The sequence below is a fragment of the Primulina tabacum genome, chromosome 7, assembly GCF_025594145.1.
Source record: "Primulina tabacum isolate GXHZ01 chromosome 7, ASM2559414v2, whole genome shotgun sequence".
NCBI lineage: Eukaryota > Viridiplantae > Streptophyta > Magnoliopsida > Lamiales > Gesneriaceae > Primulina > Primulina tabacum.
Window position 1 is genome coordinate 36675492 of NC_134556.1, and position 18797 is coordinate 36694288.

The 18797-nt window shown below is 33.7% G+C and overlaps 4 protein-coding genes across 6 annotated transcripts; 1 reads left to right on the forward strand and 3 right to left on the reverse strand.

The window, feature by feature from the left end:
- Positions 1-2790: 2790 nt before the first annotated feature.
- On the forward strand, positions 2791-4673 carry LOC142551601 (mannan endo-1,4-beta-mannosidase 7-like). Its single transcript, XM_075660915.1, has 5 exons — positions 2791-3202; positions 3397-3591; positions 3661-3783; positions 3931-4133; positions 4220-4673. Exons 1-5 carry the CDS (start codon positions 2879-2881, stop codon positions 4626-4628), a joined length of 1254 nt encoding a protein of 417 aa, XP_075517030.1. The 5' UTR covers positions 2791-2878; the 3' UTR covers positions 4629-4673.
- A 32-nt stretch (positions 4674-4705) lies between these two features.
- Positions 4706-8232, reverse strand: LOC142551602 (bifunctional nuclease 2-like). 3 transcript variants are annotated; one of them, XM_075660919.1, is made up of 11 exons: positions 8036-8232; positions 7921-7933; positions 6968-7276; positions 6505-6675; positions 6367-6416; positions 6209-6265; positions 6037-6102; positions 5837-5911; positions 5492-5610; positions 5245-5336; positions 4706-5023 (listed from the first exon to the last, which is right to left on the reverse strand). In XM_075660919.1, the coding sequence occupies exons 3-11, from the start codon at positions 7257-7259 to the stop codon at positions 4971-4973; spliced, it is 975 nt and encodes a 324-aa protein (XP_075517034.1). In that variant the 5' UTR covers positions 7260-7276; positions 7921-7933; positions 8036-8232; the 3' UTR covers positions 4706-4970. The 3 variants fall into 3 exon arrangements, with proteins under 3 accessions (XP_075517034.1, XP_075517031.1, XP_075517032.1); XM_075660916.1 differs by having other exon boundaries at positions 7921-8232; XM_075660917.1 differs by lacking the exon at positions 7921-7933 and having other exon boundaries at positions 8036-8231.
- A 1590-nt stretch (positions 8233-9822) lies between these two features.
- Positions 9823-11977, reverse strand: LOC142550927 (histone deacetylase complex subunit SAP18-like). Its single transcript, XM_075659974.1, is given in 7 exon segments — positions 9823-10056; positions 10137-10214; positions 10499-10594; positions 11142-11252; positions 11347-11379; positions 11847-11885; positions 11888-11977. Coding segments are annotated over 7 exon segments (471 nt in total). The 5' UTR covers positions 11963-11977; the 3' UTR covers positions 9823-10017.
- Positions 11978-13071: 1094 nt separating this feature from the next.
- On the reverse strand, positions 13072-18360 carry LOC142551603 (transcription factor bHLH110). The gene is made up of 7 exons (XM_075660920.1): positions 17599-18360; positions 16759-17380; positions 15801-15935; positions 15643-15708; positions 15355-15420; positions 14127-14189; positions 13072-13359 (listed from the first exon to the last, which is right to left on the reverse strand). Coding segments are annotated over exons 1-7 (1104 nt in total). The 5' UTR covers positions 17601-18360; the 3' UTR covers positions 13072-13209.
- Between the last annotated feature and the right edge of the window lie 437 nt (positions 18361-18797).

Here is an 18797-nt window from a genome sequence, read left to right on the forward strand (position 1 = left end):
TAGTAATAGCATGGAAGAAATCAGGATGTTGAAACAACAACTGAATGTCAATTTGAAATGAAAGACTTGGGAGAAGCAAAGAAGATTCTGGGCATGGATATAAAGAGACGTAGAAGAGACAAGAGTTTGTTCCTAAGTCAAGGAAACTACTTAAGAAAGGTGTTACTGAGGTATAACATGCACAAGGCAAAAACAGTAACATCCCCACTTGGACAACAGTTTAAACTCTCAAAAGAACAAGCCCCACATGACAAGGAAGAGATTGAGAGGATGAAACACATTCCATATGCAAGTGGTATCAGAGCCATGGTCTAGATCGAGCCGTGTGGGTAGAATCCTCGATACCTAAACGAAGGAGGTGAGGGCTCCTGGTAAAAATCCTTGATTAAGCTCTCGAGGTGGTTTATGCTTCCAGTATTCATGTAAGGCGTGCGCTCCAACGCAGTGAAGTGGAGTAACCTCGATTGGAGGACGAATAAGGCTTGAGGGGAGGCTCGGACTATGAGAATAATAGTGGAACTTTGTTTGAGGGGAGGATTGTTGGGATGCAACCAAAGTCCCACATTGGAAGATCTAGAGAAAGATCATGGGTTTATAAAGATGGAATGATATTTCCATTGGTATGAGGCCTTTTGGGTGGTTCCAAAATCAAAACCATGAGGGTTAAAACCCAAAGTGGACAATATCATACCAGTGTGGAAATATCCGGATTCCATTGGTCCTAACAGCACTTAAAAAAATAGAAAAGGGAAAAAAAACTTGACGACAAGAAACGAGACTTTCAGGAGAAAGAGAACAGAGAAGAACCTGGTGATTCGATCAAGAAATCAGGACAAGAAAGCTGCACTGAGGAAATCAGAAAGGGAAGAACACAACGAGTAGATCAGGGAATTAGGCTTGATCAGTTCGTGTTATTGTTCTTGATTTGTTCACTGATTTGTAAACTCTGTGTAAGGATATTGTTTCTGGAAATAGAAAGGTTGGTGATGTTTCTCCGTGGATGTAGGTCTTAACAAGGCCGAACCACTTAATTGTGTTGTGCTCTATCGGGTGTGTGTGTGTGATACATTGTTCATGCATGTGCGTAAATATTTCGGGTGATAAACTTTGAAGAGTGCGTGTCGTGGTCATCGGTGAAGCTATAAAGAAAGCTAATAAACCGTAACATTTTATATAAATTTTTATTCATAAAGTAATCGATTTCAATTAGTTATATAAATTTTTTAATTTTTTTCTGGATCGATTGGCCTGTGAGCCCGTACAGATAATCCAAAAGATACTTTGGATTGGGTTGAGTCGAGGATTTTTCAATGCGCCATACAACGAGTTTCGTCGGACCAAACCGATCCGCCACGGGTCGGCACAGTGCTCTATTTATAAAACATTAAATTTTATTTAAAGTTCCCAATAATTAGCCGTAATTTTTGGGAATGTTGGGAGTTATAAATTGGTAAATCCCACGCTTTAACTACTCACATCACCTTAAATGACCCTCCCTTATTTTGTTGAGAATAACCCTCAATTATCTGATTGCGACACCAATTATTTTTTTAAAACGTTTAATAATGTAGCATCTTCTTGGTGTAAAGTTAGTTGAAAAAGGTGTTAAAAGAAGAAGTACAAATTTTGACAAAGAACAATGTTAAATATATAGTATAAACTTTAAAAGTTTAAGGCAATGTTAAATGATTTTTTTATGTTACATCTACAATGTTTCTCTTTTATGATATTGTGAAATTTTAATCGTTTGTTCATTGTATATGATATTATTTAATGATGTTAGAATATGAAGTGAATTTACTCAAAGACGATGAAAGATAACTCAATCATATGTTCAACTTGGTCTTGGAGTTTCTTTTGGGGGAAACGAGTGTTTTGTTACAAAAGCAAAAATAGTTTAGCTGTCATAAAATATTAACATTATTGCTCCAATTTCAACATTTCAACGCGCATGGGAAGCATATGATTTTTTCACCTACTCAACCCACCCACCCAAAAAAGTAACGGTGACAACAAAATTGTCATGATATCCAACTCAAAAATATTATAGAACCAAATTCCATTATTATTATAATATGTTTTTGTGAGACAATCTCACAAATTTTTATTTGAGAGAATGGTCAATCTTACCGATATTCACAATAAAAGTAATACTTTTATCATAAAAAGTAATATTTTTCATGGATGACCCAAATAAGATATTCGTCCCACAAAATACGATCTGTAAGAACATCTCACTCAAATTTTTGTATTATTATTATTATTATTATTAAAAGTCCAAAAAATCAATTTGAGAGTGAAAATATATCAAATGAGTGGGAGAAAGAAAAAAGAAACGATAATGAAAAATATATTTGTTATCTTGGTTATTTTAAATAAAATCTTTATGGTATCAAGAAGAAGTTGGAATTAACTTTTTTTTTTAAAGATCTAAAAATTTAAATCAAATTAAAACCTCATTTTCTTTCTTTTATCTCTCCCTCACAATTATATAAGTTTTTTTTTGTGTCTAAAATATATAGTCAAATTTCTACCATTTTTCTTAATATCTTTCTGGTAATTATGTCTCGAAAAACGTATAATCATTTTTTGGACGAATTAAATAAAGATAAATTAAAAATTTTATTTGTAAACTTTGTATTTCCAATAATTTTCTTAACTCATATGAAAAAACAAATCTATATAGTTGTAACAGATGTAGTATACGCTTGATTTTGGAAAAAAAATTAGTGAGTTAATATCGGGCAGATTACATTAAAAACCTTATGGTAAATCACGAAATTAACCTCTAAAAACATGGAGTTTTTCATCACCCCAAACTCCTTTCATCTCCATATTTTTACACCCTTCTTTTGGACACACAGACAAGAAGAGGAAAATGAGGTTATGGGGTTCCATTTTCTTGGTAATTTTCTTGATATATGAACGTAAAATTTACTTCAAAGTCTCGGCAGAAGATGGATTTGTCTCGACAGAAGGGGTCCATTTCATGCTTAATGGAACCCCATTTTATGCTAATGGATTCAATGCTTACTGGTTGATGTATTTGGCCTCCGATAAATCTCAGAGAAACAAAGTCTCTTCTGCATTTGAAGAAGCTGCAAATCATGGCCTTGCCATCGCAAGAACATGGGCCTTCGGGGACGGAGGATATTTCTCTCTCCAGTATTCTCCAGGCTCGTACAATGAGCAGATGTTTCAGGCCAGTTTTCATTCTCTTTTTGTCACTTTTTCTATACTTGGGTATATTATGGAAACAAATCTGCTAATTTTAAAGAATAATTCAACTTTCTGCGTGGCGTAACGGTCGGTTAAAACTTAAAACGCACCGTATGTTTTATATTCGGGCGAAGATCCAAGTCCTTGAGAGACATAACAAAGAAATGGCAAATACAGGGACTGGATTTTGTGATCTCTGAGGCTGGAAGATACGGAATGAAGCTGATTCTAAGCTTGGTGAACAACTATGAGGATTCTGGAGGGAAGAAACGGTATGTAGAGTGGGCAAGAAATCAAGGACAACACATATCATCAGATGATGATTTCTTCACAAATTCACTAGTAAAGGGTTACTACAGAAACCATATCAAAGTAAGCGTGGTTACTATAACCAATTAAATGCCTTTTAATTTTGTCATGAATTGTATTTTGCTATACTAGGTTGTCCTCACAAGACAAAACAGCATCACGGGAGTTGCTTACAAGGATGATCCCACAATCATGGCTTGGGAGCTTATGAATGAACCAAGATGCGCCAATGATGAGTCTGGGAGGACCATACAGGTTTTGTCTTGATCTTTTCTTGATTTGTTCGACAAGCTCGAAATTAAAAGAATTAAACAATTTGGTCAACTAAAATATATTAGACTTTTGTATTTTGCTAATTGGATTCATGGCCCTTGTGCCCTCATTGCGAATCGAAATCCACAGGCATGGATTTCAGAAATGGCTTCCTACTTGAAATCTATAGACACTAATCACCTCCTGGAAGCTGGACTCGAAGGCTTCTACGGACAATCAGATTCACAAAAGCAGCAGAACATCCCATATTTTCAAGTTGGAACAGATTTCATATCAAACAACCAGATTCCCCACATAGATTTCGTAACCGTCCACTCGTATCCGGACCAATGGTGATATATCACAACTTCAACCAATTATTTCAGTTTAACCGAAATTTTGATCACCCCATCTTCTGATCATCCTGCTACATAAGCAGGTTGACAAGCGAAAGTGACGAGGCACAGCTCTCATTCTTGAGCAATTGGCTGGAAAGCCACATTCATGATGCGCATGACATTCTGCAGAAGCCCCTATTATTCGCAGAGTTTGGCAAGTCTTCGAGAGACCCAGGATATGACACGAATAAGAGAGATGAACTGTTGAGTGTGGTTTACTCTGCTATTTATTCGTCTGCCACAGGTGGTGGAGCCGCTGCCGGTGGCTTGTTTTGGCAACTTCTAACCGAAGGTATGGATAATTTTCGGGACGGATACGAAATCATATTCAACGAGAGCCCTTCCACAGATGGTGTTATAGTAGAACAGTCGAGAAAGCTCAACAAGATCAGGAGAATGTATGCAAGAATGAGAAACTCGTCGGTGTACTTGAATACTTTTGGATTGTGACTTGGTCCGCTTTGAATCGTGGAGATATTTTTTAGTGGAAAATCACATCCAAATCCACTTAAATAAAAACTCTGCAGTATAATTTTATAAATACTTCCCTTGATCACCTTTCCCCCATTAAAGATTAGTTTAATTCTTCACAGTAGACCTTTTTCTGTAACGAAAATGCAAGAATACCAACAATTTTGCCTAGATGCATATCACTGAGAATAGACTTATCCAGGACTTTAGCAGAGGCCTGTTTATGGTTTAATCTATACATATATACATACATGACCAATGATTCATATGTACACAAGGCATCGTCATACACCCCACTGTCCATCGACAGGATCCGACAAGCTACACCCAGTTCTTCTTTGAGCGGAGCTGAGTCAATTTATCCCTCCATGAAGCTGCAGCAGATGGAAAAAATTAAGAAATGCGTGAACGTCACTGGCAATGGACCAAATAATTCATATGGATACAGGTTACACATGGGTATGTAATGAATAAACGGAATTTGGAGGGATAAACATTGATTAAATTTTTTAAAAATTAGTTTGCTTGGGGTTTGTTGGGGTGTAATCGTCTTCTATCGGAACAGCTACTACTTCAGCCAGTTTGGATCTTATACCTGCATCTCTGTAACGTTCCTCGACCACAGCAATTAGCATGTTCCGTACTAGATCAAACTCCTTTGTATCAATACATGGCTGTCCAGTAGGCCTGCGATGACGACCCAGTAAGATATCTTTCCCTTCACGTTATTCTTTCAGAAACTGTAAATGCCTACTGAAATTCGACCTCAAGACAAAACATCATCAATCTTATCTGAAGACCATATGTATAGGTTGCTAGGTCCTTTAGGACAATAAATGTACCTGTCCAGCTCGGTGAAAAATTGGCCATCCGACAAAGAGCTCTGCACAGACACCTTTGCAGATTCAACGACCCTCATTCCATCATTATACGCCAAGAACTTGTTCACTTGTATCGGCACCTATAAAGACCATGTTGTAAATTCAAGATAATGTTTATGAAGTCATTACAATGGGTTGCTCTGTTTGATTTTTTACATTCTTAAATCAATCACACAATTTAATTCCATTCTTCTGTATATGCCGAATACATAAACACAGTCAAAATCTTTCGAGCAACAGTTTTTTTGTTATCCAATTTATCCCAAAAAATATAGGGTAAATGAAGTCGAAGCAAAATTCTTTTACCTTGCATCTCACTGCAATGTTAATTGCATCTGAAGGCCGTAGATCGAATCTGACACTCTCCGCTTCATTATCCAACTTCAAGAAGGATAAAAAAATATTACTACATCAAGAACACCACTAACTATAAATTAAGCCTGAGTAGATCACACGGACTACATGTTTTCATCAACCACTGACGAAAACAACGTAGATTAAATTACCTTTACAAGATGCAGCTCAGCAAAATATGCCTCGTGTACCCTTTTGGTGACACGTACATGTTTAACCTGAAAACAGAGGCCAACAAACATATCAAAGGCATTACCTAAGATATGTCTGTGCAGGAATTCCGGCACAATGAAATATAATTATTTAGAACAAATTAAAACTAACCGTATAGCCCATCTTCTCAATCATATCCTTCACTACTTGATACATCGTAGGCCTAGCCTGAAAGTTTCGTCAAAAAATTAGAATCTGCAAGAGCTACAAAGTTTGGAACCGAGATTATTTGGTTTCGAGTTTGATAACCGAAACAGAACCTAACATACAATTTGAACATTGCGTATAGCTGCCATAAGTAACACGCTTGGCATTTCCACTGCAATATAAACCAGAATCCAGATATAATAATTTTACAAAACAGGCTTCAATATAAGTTTCGAATGATTGTAGCATTATGAACTTACAAACTATAATTGGGAGGAGAAGTCCAGTTCCGTCTTCCATCTTCAACACAATTGCAGGATGTGGTGCATAATCCGGAAAATGACTTCCCTGAGGATTGTTATGGATACATCTCAAATGCTTACCATCTCGCATCTTGATCATGAAACCATCCGATCCACTTTTCACCTCAACTATTAAAAACAGCCAATCGACACTATCAATCGAAGTCTCGTATATTTGAATAATGATTATACAAGATTTTTTTTTTTATCAAATTTCAAACACCACTTGATTTGTGAGGCGAAATGACATTTAAATAATGACAAAAATATCTACTCCACAATGCCTCATAAATGTAGAAAATCAGGGATATGCGACAAAGCTCAGGCATACAAGGATTTTTACCCCTAACCCATATAGGTTCGATAACATGAATCACAGTAAATTAAATGATGGGAAAACTAGCACAACTCCTCCACGTACCAGCTTCTATCACGCTAGACTCGACATAATCAGCATCATTCTCATTGGAATTTTCAGCCGTGCTTCCATTACCATTCGATGATGAACTGAAACTACACCTAATCATGTTGCATTTCTTTGAATTTTGCAAAAAACCTGTATTAGTGCTGCCACTTTTCGGCCCTTTGAGCCCCAAAAATCCACCTCTAATGAATTTATCTTTCAGAAAAAGAGAACCAAAAGTCACCGAGTATACTCCCGTTTGTTTTGATCTGATCACAGGGAAAACTACAGGGCCTTGCAAAGAAGCCATCTCGAAATTCCTTTCAACTGCATTAAATATATATAATCAGCAAAGATCACAACAGCTCACAAGCAAAAAAATGATGACAACGAAAAAGACTAACGAGTATCATAAAATCAGTGTGTTTTATAGTCATAAACTAAAGGTGCCGGCAGATCATTTCAAATATTATATACACCTTGATCATCATTTCCGGCTGTAGCCATTCCGAATTTTGTTTTCTTGAAAATTCCAAAGAGAAAACTACATCCCGACAGTATATTATAGCAGGAAGATTTAAAAAAAAAATCAAATTAATTTTGTCTTCTACCTCATAACCAATCATCTCAATCGTCAAACTCAGAGTTTAGTTTAGTTTTTTTTTTAACAAATATACTTTCAAGTGATGATTAATCCATCACAAGATATACTGCACAGAGACTAAACAAAGTTGAAATCTTTAAATTCAACATATTCAGTACATAAATAATAATCTCAAAGAAATGCTCAAAAGTCAGTCAAACCGAGTACTTATCCAATTTTACAAGCTAACCTCGTCCTCAAGCAAAAAATTCCCAGGAAAACTCACCGTATCCCCAAAAATCTCAAGTTTTAACCCCACTTCCATTTTTCAACATGCAAGTTCGACAGAATAAAAGGAACTCCCTGTTCATGTTAACATCACACTCACCTCAAGAAGAAACCTGATCTTACTCCAAATCAAAACCCACAAAAAGCTGCAGATTAACTAAGAGGAAAAAGGTAAAAAATCACCAAAATTTATCGAAAGCAAGAGGATAACTGACCTGGAGCGCACACAGAGAAAAAAAGAAGAAACAAATATCACATCAGGAGTGGAGAGCGTGCAAGGATAATTAACGACCGACAAGAGAAGAGTGGATAAAGGAAGGGAAACAATGGCGTGAGAGAGAGAAAACACGATGATAGATTCTTCTTCCAAGACATGGATTGGTAAAGCTATCTGTTGTATTAATTTTGGTGGCTGTGTAACAATCAGTTCTTCATATTTTTTTAGATAACTAAGTTCATAATCTGAGTTTGATTTTGGCTAAATTTATTTTGTCATGTTAAATTTTATGTTAAATTATAACTAAGTTGGAAAAAAATCATAAAAAATAAAGATATATATAAAATTTATTAATAAATTCACACGTTAACTAAAGAATAAAACTGTGGAGAAATTTTGGTGTGACATTGATATATCGAAATTAGTTAATATAATATATTAAACTTAATAACAAGAATATATATTGTGAGACGGTTCCACGAATCTTTATCTGTGTGACGTATTAATCCATTGATATTCACAATACTTTTTCATGATGACCCAAATAAGACATCTCACAAAATACGACATGTGAGACTGTCTCACACAACTTTTACTCTTTAATAATATGATATAGATTAATAGTTAATTTTGCTTCTAATATTTACATTTCTTGAAATTTACTCTCGTATAACAAAGAAAACGATAAATGGGTAATTTTATATCAATTTTTTTAAGACTTAAAAACATTTAACAATTTTTAATTAATGCGTATTTTTTTTAAAATATTAAGAAAATAATATAAATTTTATTTTTTTTTAAAAAAGAAAGAAGAGTAAAGTTGGTACAATGATTGGGGCCACACATTCTAGATGAAGGTCATTAAATATTATCTCAGGGGGTGTTTATGACTTTTCACACACTGAGCTTTAGAAGATGATGTCATCGAGGAATTGACAGGATGAAATATCTGTTGTGCGACACGTGTGCATCTATCACCGAGACATTCTGGATAAGAGAGAAGTCCTTGCAATGTAAATATACGGAAATAGAAGCCCGTTTCTGCAAACTGCAAAAGATATATCTTCTCCATCCTATCGCCAACTGATCCTAATATTTAGTCCCCATCGATTGGTTGAATCTTAATTATTTTTTTTATATTAAAATTGAATTGTGATTTAAATTTTGCTGACTTTTTTAATTTCTATTTCGATTGATTTCATAAATATTTTAAGTTTATAATAATATACATCATGTTATTAAACAACAATTCATGATATTTATTTTTCTTATAATTTCTTATTGTTGACACTAATATTTTAAAATAAGAACTTCTAAAATTTCCTAAGAAAACAATTCTAAATTAGTGAAAATTTCTACGAATCTTTCGAATTTTGACAAAAATTTGTGTTAAACGATCTCACGAATCATATTTTACAAGACGGATATTTTATTTAGATCATCCATAAAAAAATATTATTTTTTATGCTTAGAATATTAATTTTTATTGTGAATATCGACAGTGTTAACCTGTCTCACAGATAAAAATTCGTGTGAGTATCTCATAAGACACCTACGCTCAAATTTTTTATTTCCCTATAATTTTTTAAAATTAGTATGTGCTTAATTTATTTTTCGATTTTTATTTTTAATGATATTTTTTAGCTGCACATATAACATGTCTAATCAACTTTTTTTTAGTTGCTACAAACAAAAATGTTAAACTTGGATATTTTTTTTAAAAAAAATTAAATTAATTAGGTGAAATAATTTATAAACACCTACTTATATTAATTAAATATGAAATGCAGAACATTTATATTTGCTAAAAACAAATTTTTTCCTCATCGAAGTGCCAAACATTGATTGAAAAGAGGTACATTAGGCAAAAGATTGCAAATACTTCACAGCTACAGATATATCTTTTTTGAGTGAGTCAGTCTCATCAAAATGTGCGAGGCAGAAGACATAAATGATGAGCAAAGGAAACAGGCAATGGATTTACTGGGTCAGGATCGCGACATCCAAGTAATCACCTATCTGCATTAGCATGCAACAAGTCAAACCATTTTGTGAAAACCCCAGTTGTTATGTTGCTGAACGTGGGAACGACTATTTACCTGGAAGCTGAGTTCCCCTAAGGCTTTGCTTCCACTGTCAGGCCGCCTTCCATTAGGGTAAGAAAAGGTTCTCCCTACCTTAAATATGAAAAAGAAACACAGATTGGACAAGTTTTATTCTTCTCGTTAGAAATTTTGCATATTTTAAAAAATAAAAATACTTGGTGAATCGATATTTCAATGGGTTTACATATTCATGTCTAACCATCCTTCCATCATTATTAATGATCGGTATGGGGAGAAGAACAATCCATGACGTCTAACATTAGGACATAATTGGAAGTTAGGATGCCAATATGCAAAAATGAAATCAATATAGTGGGAAAATGATAAAAGTCTGCAAAAGCACATAAAGTATTTACCTCTCTAACCACAAAACGACCACGCTTATCAGGATAGACAAAAGCAAAAGACAGAATAGCATCTCTTCTTCTTGCTTCCGGAGCTACTTCTTTCACCTGAAAAGCAAATAAAATGGTTAACTACAAACTAAAATGCATTGCAAAGAGTTTTTCTTCAAAAAATGGGATACAAAATACAAAAAAAGAAAACACAAGGCACTACTAGTTTTTTTTGTTGTTGAAAAAAAACACTGCTCGCTTTTGCATCCGATCATAGGAATAATGCATCGGACGACTTTGAAAATGTAAACTCTAAGCTTGTTTTGAAAAATAGTTAGTGAAGGGAGGGCTAGTCAATAGTTATCACGCTAATGAATAAATTAGAATACTACCAAAAGAAATTATACATGGAAAAAGCGATAAACTTTTACCGCAGCTAATTCAGTATAAGCACCTTCCATATTAAAATCAACCGAAACTAGAGGAGATGGACATTTTTAACCTACACCACACATGGTAAACAAAGAAAACAAATGCAGAAACACTAACATGCATCAAAAACAAAAACCCCATTGCTATTTCAATGCACAAGAACACACATAAAACTTTGAACACTGAGGGTGAAACCAAAAATAACTATGCCAAAAAATCTCAGATCTCTAACCAGATCAGTTAATTCACGCAAAGTTGCATCCATCCATGTATAAATCTGAACCTCATCTTTTGGTTCCTTGCCTCTCACAGCAAAATCTCCATCAGCATGATGGCCTCCAACCTGCAAATTGTTCCAAAAATAAAATAAAAACATTGGTATAGGAAATTCTGTTTCATATAAATTGAATGCTGTAGTTCACGAATGACCAGTATACCTTTGTGAAAACACGAAGCAACAATGGACAAGTCTGTACAAACATAAGACAACAAAAAAAAATCAAATAAATGAACGCTATAATCCCATGAAAAAACAAATTTTAATGTCCCCTCTAACTAATAACACTGATTACTTCTCAAGAAAAAAGTATCCCACAACTTTCAAGTCATATACATTTTTCTTGATAAACCCTTAATAATTAAATTTTCATTTATCAAGAAATGTGTTGAGCATTCTGCGAATAACCATTGATATTTTTCTCAACCCTTCTTTCTCTCATTACTAGCTTAAACAGAGCTTCCAAAAAATAGCACAAAAATGAAAGCGCACACAAACAATAACGCAACCTGATTCTCTAATTACCACTGTCCCTAGTTAGCAATAAGCTCCAAACCAGACACCCCTCAGGTGAATGCTAGGAGAGAAAAAAACCCACCGTACCTCTAAAACCCTAAATAAATATATCATAAAAAAATACATAGAAGGGCAGAAGGATACCTTCTCGCGATCCACAGGTTCAGATCGAGGGACGACGTTTTGGCGAAAGGAGGCGGCGGAGGGCCCCTACCCGGCGGAGGGCCAGGCCTTCCAGGTCTTCTTTGCCCTTCTGCCATCTTTCAACTGTGTTAAGTTTGTGTACGTTTGATTGTGGGAATCGAATGTGGTTTATATTTTAGTCATACATTTTGGGCTTTATTAAAAGCCCACTGTTAGAATTTTCTTTAGCCACCATTGGCTACATGGACAAGCCCATTATTTAGAAGTCCCTAACGCATAATTTCATGTACCGTGGGCCGTATTTAAAAGCCCACCTAAATCCCAAAATCCCAAGTCAATGAATAAACGTCGAGACAGCGTTAGATCTGAACAAGCTTCAGATTTAATTGAAACTAGTTACTCTGCACACGCGATGCGTGTGTGTACAATCTTTTTTATCATTATCGATGGACTAAAGTGAAATTTCACAAATTTTGGAGGGACTAAATTGATATTTGAATTGTTGAAATAAAAAAAATAAAATAAAAGTGTGTTGAAATTGAAAACAAAACAAAAAACAAAAGTGTAATATTAGTATCATATAAGGGTAAAATTGGAAGAAAAAGATGGTGTCCTCTCTAGGTAGTTATTATCATGTCCACACACTTAATAATATAGTATAAATTTCTAAAAAGGATCTGAACAATCCATTACATTTTTAAAATTGTTTCAGATATTTTTTTTCTTTGAAGAAAATCTCTTTTAACATTTCCTAATTTAAGGCGAATCGCATTTACCACCTTAATTATCGAAAAAACATAAAAACTCCTTGGTAAAATCAAAGTATTTTCAAACCCCGTGTTTTAAAAAATTCGGACACATTCGCCCCATTTGCAAGGAGGTTATGCCCCATATTTTTATATGTCACATTAGCATTTTTCTGTGTCATGTCAGCATTTTAATAAGATAAGAATAGAAGCAAAAAATATCATCAAAACCAAACTTCGAATGCTTAGTAGACCAAGATCAAAATGAAACACGCCATAGACTCAAAAATTATATTCCCGCCAAGGCATTAATTAGATTTTAGAGAGCATTAAGGTAATCAATCGTTCACATAAACTACCACGAAACTCTACTTGAGGATTCATGACAAGGATTGATTAATCAATAATCATACACAGATACAATTTCGTTAGTTTACACAAACAAATGAAACAAGTTAAGCGCTAATCAACAAATTAGCTAGCAAATCATAACTGACCAATAATTGATAATGTATAATCTTCTTCTTTTGTAGCTAGGGGAGACCAAGTTTGCTCCATTAGATAAAATCACAAGGGTAATTGAGATAACATAAACCTAAGATTCCTAGGGTTTTTAGTTATCCGGTGGCGCCGCCAAAGACAGAGGGTGGCCAAATAGGTGCACCGCCGTTACCGGTTATGTAGGACAAGAAGGATAGAGGCACCAGACATAGTCCTCGGGTTTTAAGGTCTCTCTTCGACTCTCCGTTTTCGTTCCCAACAGTTCCCTACAACAATTTCATTTATTTAGCATCACATTTATATTCATCCGTGCATTCATAGTTACTGATAGTAGAACCCAAAAAAAAATCTTCTTATTTTTCCATTCAGGCAAAATAATAATTCTAGTCCTGTAATTTGGTTATTTTCGTTTTTGGTTTGTAAGCGGTCAAAGTTTGGTCTTGGCTTAATGAATTGATCATTTTTTTTAACTTCAATCCTTCTTTTAACATACTGTTGACATAGTGTTGAACACACGTCAACAATATCTGGTATCACGTCGACATTTCGATGAAAAATAAATAAACCTTGACAATTTAAAAACCAAAATAAAAAAAATTAATTCGCATTCACTTTCTCACTTTTCCTATTCCTTTTCTTTCTTCTTTTTCTTCCTTTTCTAAAGATTCTGGAGTTGTCCCAGTGATATTTTCTTTTTCTTTTTTTCCTTCTATCAAGAAAAAAATCTAAATTTGCGCATTATTAATCTATTTTTTCCATCTAGCAAGAAACAATTCTAAATTTGTGTACTATTATTCTAATCTTATATATTTGAGGGGTTATTTAATTAAATTCTTCAACTCCAGATAAACCTTAAGATGATAGGATAACAATATTGTTATCAAGTTACAAAAAATCAATCATCATTTTAATTAATAATTACCTTGGATATATCATAATAATTTTTTATATTAAATGGTGAAAATATAATTAGATAGTAATGTAACATAAAAGGCAAGGAAAAGTTTGATCGAGCTATAATTGAAAATCGTACCCCTTCCGTTGCTTTGCTTTTCTTGTTCCTGGATGCAGACTTCATGTAAGGCACGCTTAAAGTCTGTAATATTAGGCATAAACATATATATGTTACATCATCCTCAATTAGTTAATCTTTAAATTAATTTGATTTGGTTGATAATTAAATATGTTGAAATTAATAAAGTGATAGAAGATTGCAATTTTGTTAATCTATATTTATATCTCTACGTTATCAAATTTTAGTATTAGTCCACTATCTTTAGTCTTTTTTGCAACCTTGTTCGTTTTTTTTGACGTGGCAGTGACATGTTTTCATGCAGCATTGACATAACGACGACCTGCAGCTGACTCGTGCATCGCCACATCAACACTCGAGAAATTTAACAAAAATTTCCAAAATATACATGAATAAAACTGAAGCAAATTCGAAAACATAGAGAGTCAAAATATCAAAGTGCAACATACCTCAAAATTATAATTTTCTTATAAAATAATTATTTTTTTCTTTTTTCTTTTTTTTTTTCAAAAAAACGCAAGATTAGTCGATTAAATGGTGAATGCACATTAAATTAAATGGTGGAGCCTGATCTTCGTGGTAAGAAAATAACATGTGGGTATATTAGTAGTCTAACAAACTGCACAATGATCAAAATGTATTCATATAGTTTTCCTTGTTTACTTATGCATGCATTTGATTGCATTTGATATATCTAGAATTTAATTTGACTTGTTTACTCAATTTTCACTGGATTATTGACGTGATATCGAACACGCCAGCAATGTTCATTGTCATGTTAATATTTTCTGATGTCACATTATCATTTTCCCATGCCAAGTTGATAAAGAAAGGACTAAAATTTGAAAAGAAACACATTTTAGTATAAGAAGACCGTTAATTGACCGACGACATGATATAAAACGAAAAACCTGTAAATTATAGACCAATATGTAATTTTCCCTATATGTATCGAGGACAAGAAACTAGGATGATTAACTAAATATTTGAATAAAATCTATTACAAAACCCTAGCAAGATTCCTTGTGGAATTCAATATATTAATGCATGCATATCCTCGCATGCCCATATCCTAATGCTGTTCTCTTTAATTAAAGTATTAATTAAACATACATAACACAGACAAAATTTTGATGGGCAAAAGTTTTATTTTTTGTCGTGAATGAGATTAGACACACTAATTAAGAAGAATGTTTAATTTAAAGATATATGATTAATCATTAATTACCTCGACCTGGTTTTGAAGGAATTTGATGTAACCTATTGCCTCCATTAGTACGGATGCTGTATCTGTCTGCCGATATCCCCGTCCATCCATCCACACATGCAATGCAATATATGAAATGTTAACTAATTTACTCACCCATTCCTTGAAGAATCATTACTTACTCAACAGAATATGTAGTCTTTCATTCTTAAATAGCAAGAAATGTCGTAGGAAATTTAATCAATATATATATAAAATAGATTATTACAATTAAATATAAAAGTTTTTGAAGTAGAATGAGACGACTACCTTTCCAAAAGGTGCAACTAGTTGTTGCAGTGCAGAAATTCTATCTCCCAGTTTCTCTTTTCTAACCTGATCATTTAATAAAGAAAATAATCAGTTTCTGAAAACGAAAAATAACAATAAAACTTCATCCAATAAATCTAGAGATCACATGAATGTACCTTGAAGGGTGGGCACGAGACGCGAGCTTCGCTTCGTAATTTTTTGGGTGCATTTTGAACTGATTTTGCCACCATTTTATTGCTGGTACGCTTTGTTTCTGCGGCTGCTCCATTACTAATTGAATCCGATATGTTCTTTAAATTTTAAAAAAGACATAATTATTTTAAAGTTCGGCACAATAATAATAATAATAATAATAATAATAATAATAAGGAATAATGGCCCCTCCAGTCAAAATCCATCAACGAAAAAGACTGAATTTCTCAAAAAATGTAAAGGTGCACGTATAATGCATAAAGCTGAAGCAGCCCTTTAAATGGAGAAAGGTGTCAATGTATTCTAAAAGAGAATTTTTAGCTTTCCCTCAAACTTTTTTTCAAATATATATTTCTGATCGATAATAAACATAAAAATTTATTGACTAGCTTGTATTTCATACGATGATCATTAGTTAGTTGTTCAACATATATATAATCATTCATCAGACAAAGATAATCCAATACATCAAAACGGGATCAGATAATAATATTACCAGCTGGAACACATAAATACAGTTAGAGAGAGGCGCTAAACATGAGCTTTAAGATAGAATAATTTAAAGCAGAAAAAAATTGTTAACATGCAACAAAAGAAATCGTATGAATTATTTCATCGGTAGATACACCCCGACTTAATGTCATGTCGAAAAGTTGTTCAAGAAAAAGCATTCGTCTATAGATTCATGAGAAATATAAAAGATTTCAATGTTGGAATCTCGACTTTTCGAAAATTCTTGAATGTTGATCAATATGTTTCCAAGTACTATGCTTGCCTTGTCCAATTTAGAACTATCAGTTCTGGTGATTAATAGTAATTTGTAGGTTGAAAAGGAAAGATTATTATGTGAGAAATCAACAGCAAAAGGAAGATTTATGTGAGAAACAGTGAAAGAATAAGAGAGTCTGTGTGTGTACCAACCTTGTTGGAGCTATACAATATTGGCGCTTGATGTGATTGCTGCAAATAATCAATCCCATAACAAAAACCATCTCTCAACAACCCAATTTGATTCGGAAAAGTTAAGTTAAAATTCCCACTAAATCTTGAAGAGTTGAGGAGATCCAACGCCTGCAAGTTCATATCCAAAGATCCGGGATTCGTCAACCCCGTCAAATTCAAATTTGAAACGTTAGTGGTCGGAAAATTTTGAGTGCTGAACCCACTTCCACAATTTATAGCTCCGTTACTCAGAGAATCGGCGTAAAAGTCTCCGTGGGACAATGATTTGAGCGAGAGTCTCTTCCCGATATCGTTGCATTCCTGGTTTCTTGGCTCAATCTTGAAGGTTGAATAATCATTGCTTGATGGAGGGAAGCTGCTTAATAAGTCAGTGTACTTGAGATAATAATTGCCAGAGATTTCCTCTTTAATTCTTGATAGATTTAAATCTTCCGATGACTCCGTAACATTAGCCCAATGGAATCCCAAATCCGGAGACATGGAACTGTATTGTGGAGAGAGTAGAGTGTTTTCTTGCTGCTTTGATTCTCTTAGATTCAAAAGAGCTTCATTAGGGTCTGAATTTAAACCATTTGTGCTCCTGTAAGATCAAATATAATAGAATATGAGTTCATATAATTTTTCTGATTAATAAACAGAAGAAAGGGAAGAGTTTCAAACCCTAGTTCAAACTGAGACAACGGTAAAGGACACATATATAATACACAAACCATATATATGTTGTAAGATTTCATGTAACCAATATATGATTTTTTCATATGAAAAAAATTGTATAAACTCGCACGTTCGGAGACTTACATGTAAGAAGTAGGATGTATCCAAGCAAGATGAGTATTGTTCCCAACTCCGATAAGAAGAAGGGAGACTGGCTAAAGAAGAAGAAGAAGAAGAAGAGCCAAGAAGGTGGTATTGTAGCTGATGATAATGGATATTTGCAGACTCCATAATGAGGTGATAATTTTTTTTAGGAATCTTGAAAATCCCAAGATTAATAAAATTAAATAAAAAAAATTATATATAATTGTAATGTAACAGATGAAAGCTAAATCTTCAGCAGGAATCTCCCTCTCCCCACTCAAAGATACAGTGATTCAGGCGACACGCACACCCCTTTCATTTGCTTTTTCCACTTTTTTTCATAGTCCTCTCTTTACTCTTTCAATGTCTAACCATAAAGCAAACTTTAAAAGAAAGGAAGAATTAAAGAGCATCAAACGAATCAGTATATATAATGAATAAACTCTTAATTCTTCTCAATTTGCTGGCAAAACTTTCTAAGATCTTAAACAAAACATAAGAATATTGTATATACTATGAGATTCCGATCATGATTATATATATAATACATATATATTATATACATACAAGCCTTCAATCCCAAGGCTTTCAACAATTTAAACCCTGATCAAAGAAACGATAGCTCGCTCTGCGAAATACCCACATGTTTGCAGACTTTAGATATATATTATAATCATTAAACTGGAATATAATATCAAGTGGGAAAAGGAGGAAGAGGAGCCAAAGAATGGTGTGGTCTATCTGTCTAGCTCTTCTGTACAGTGTATATATTCTTCTACACAATGAATTATTGTGGTCCTATATATGAGTGTATCTTACTTTCAATGCTATACATTATTGCATAATAAGTAAAATTACTGGATAAACTTTTCTGCCTCAAGTTAATATATATACCAAGGGTACTGCTAGGGAGATGCTCCAAATATTTGCTACTGGATTCTGATAATTTTTGTAAATGAAATCATTATGCTTTTGTAGTGATTTGGCATGCCTCAAAAAGTCAGAAACAAATTTTGGAAGAAACCAAACATTCACTGAGAGTGTTGATGTGCCACTCAGACTCTACATCGGAAAAAATATCAAAGTCGTTGTAACAAAATAATAAATATATTGGTCTAATACTGAAATCTGATAACAAAAAGACTAAAATAACAAAGACACAAATATATATATGACGAATATACAGTTTCTTTAATGGT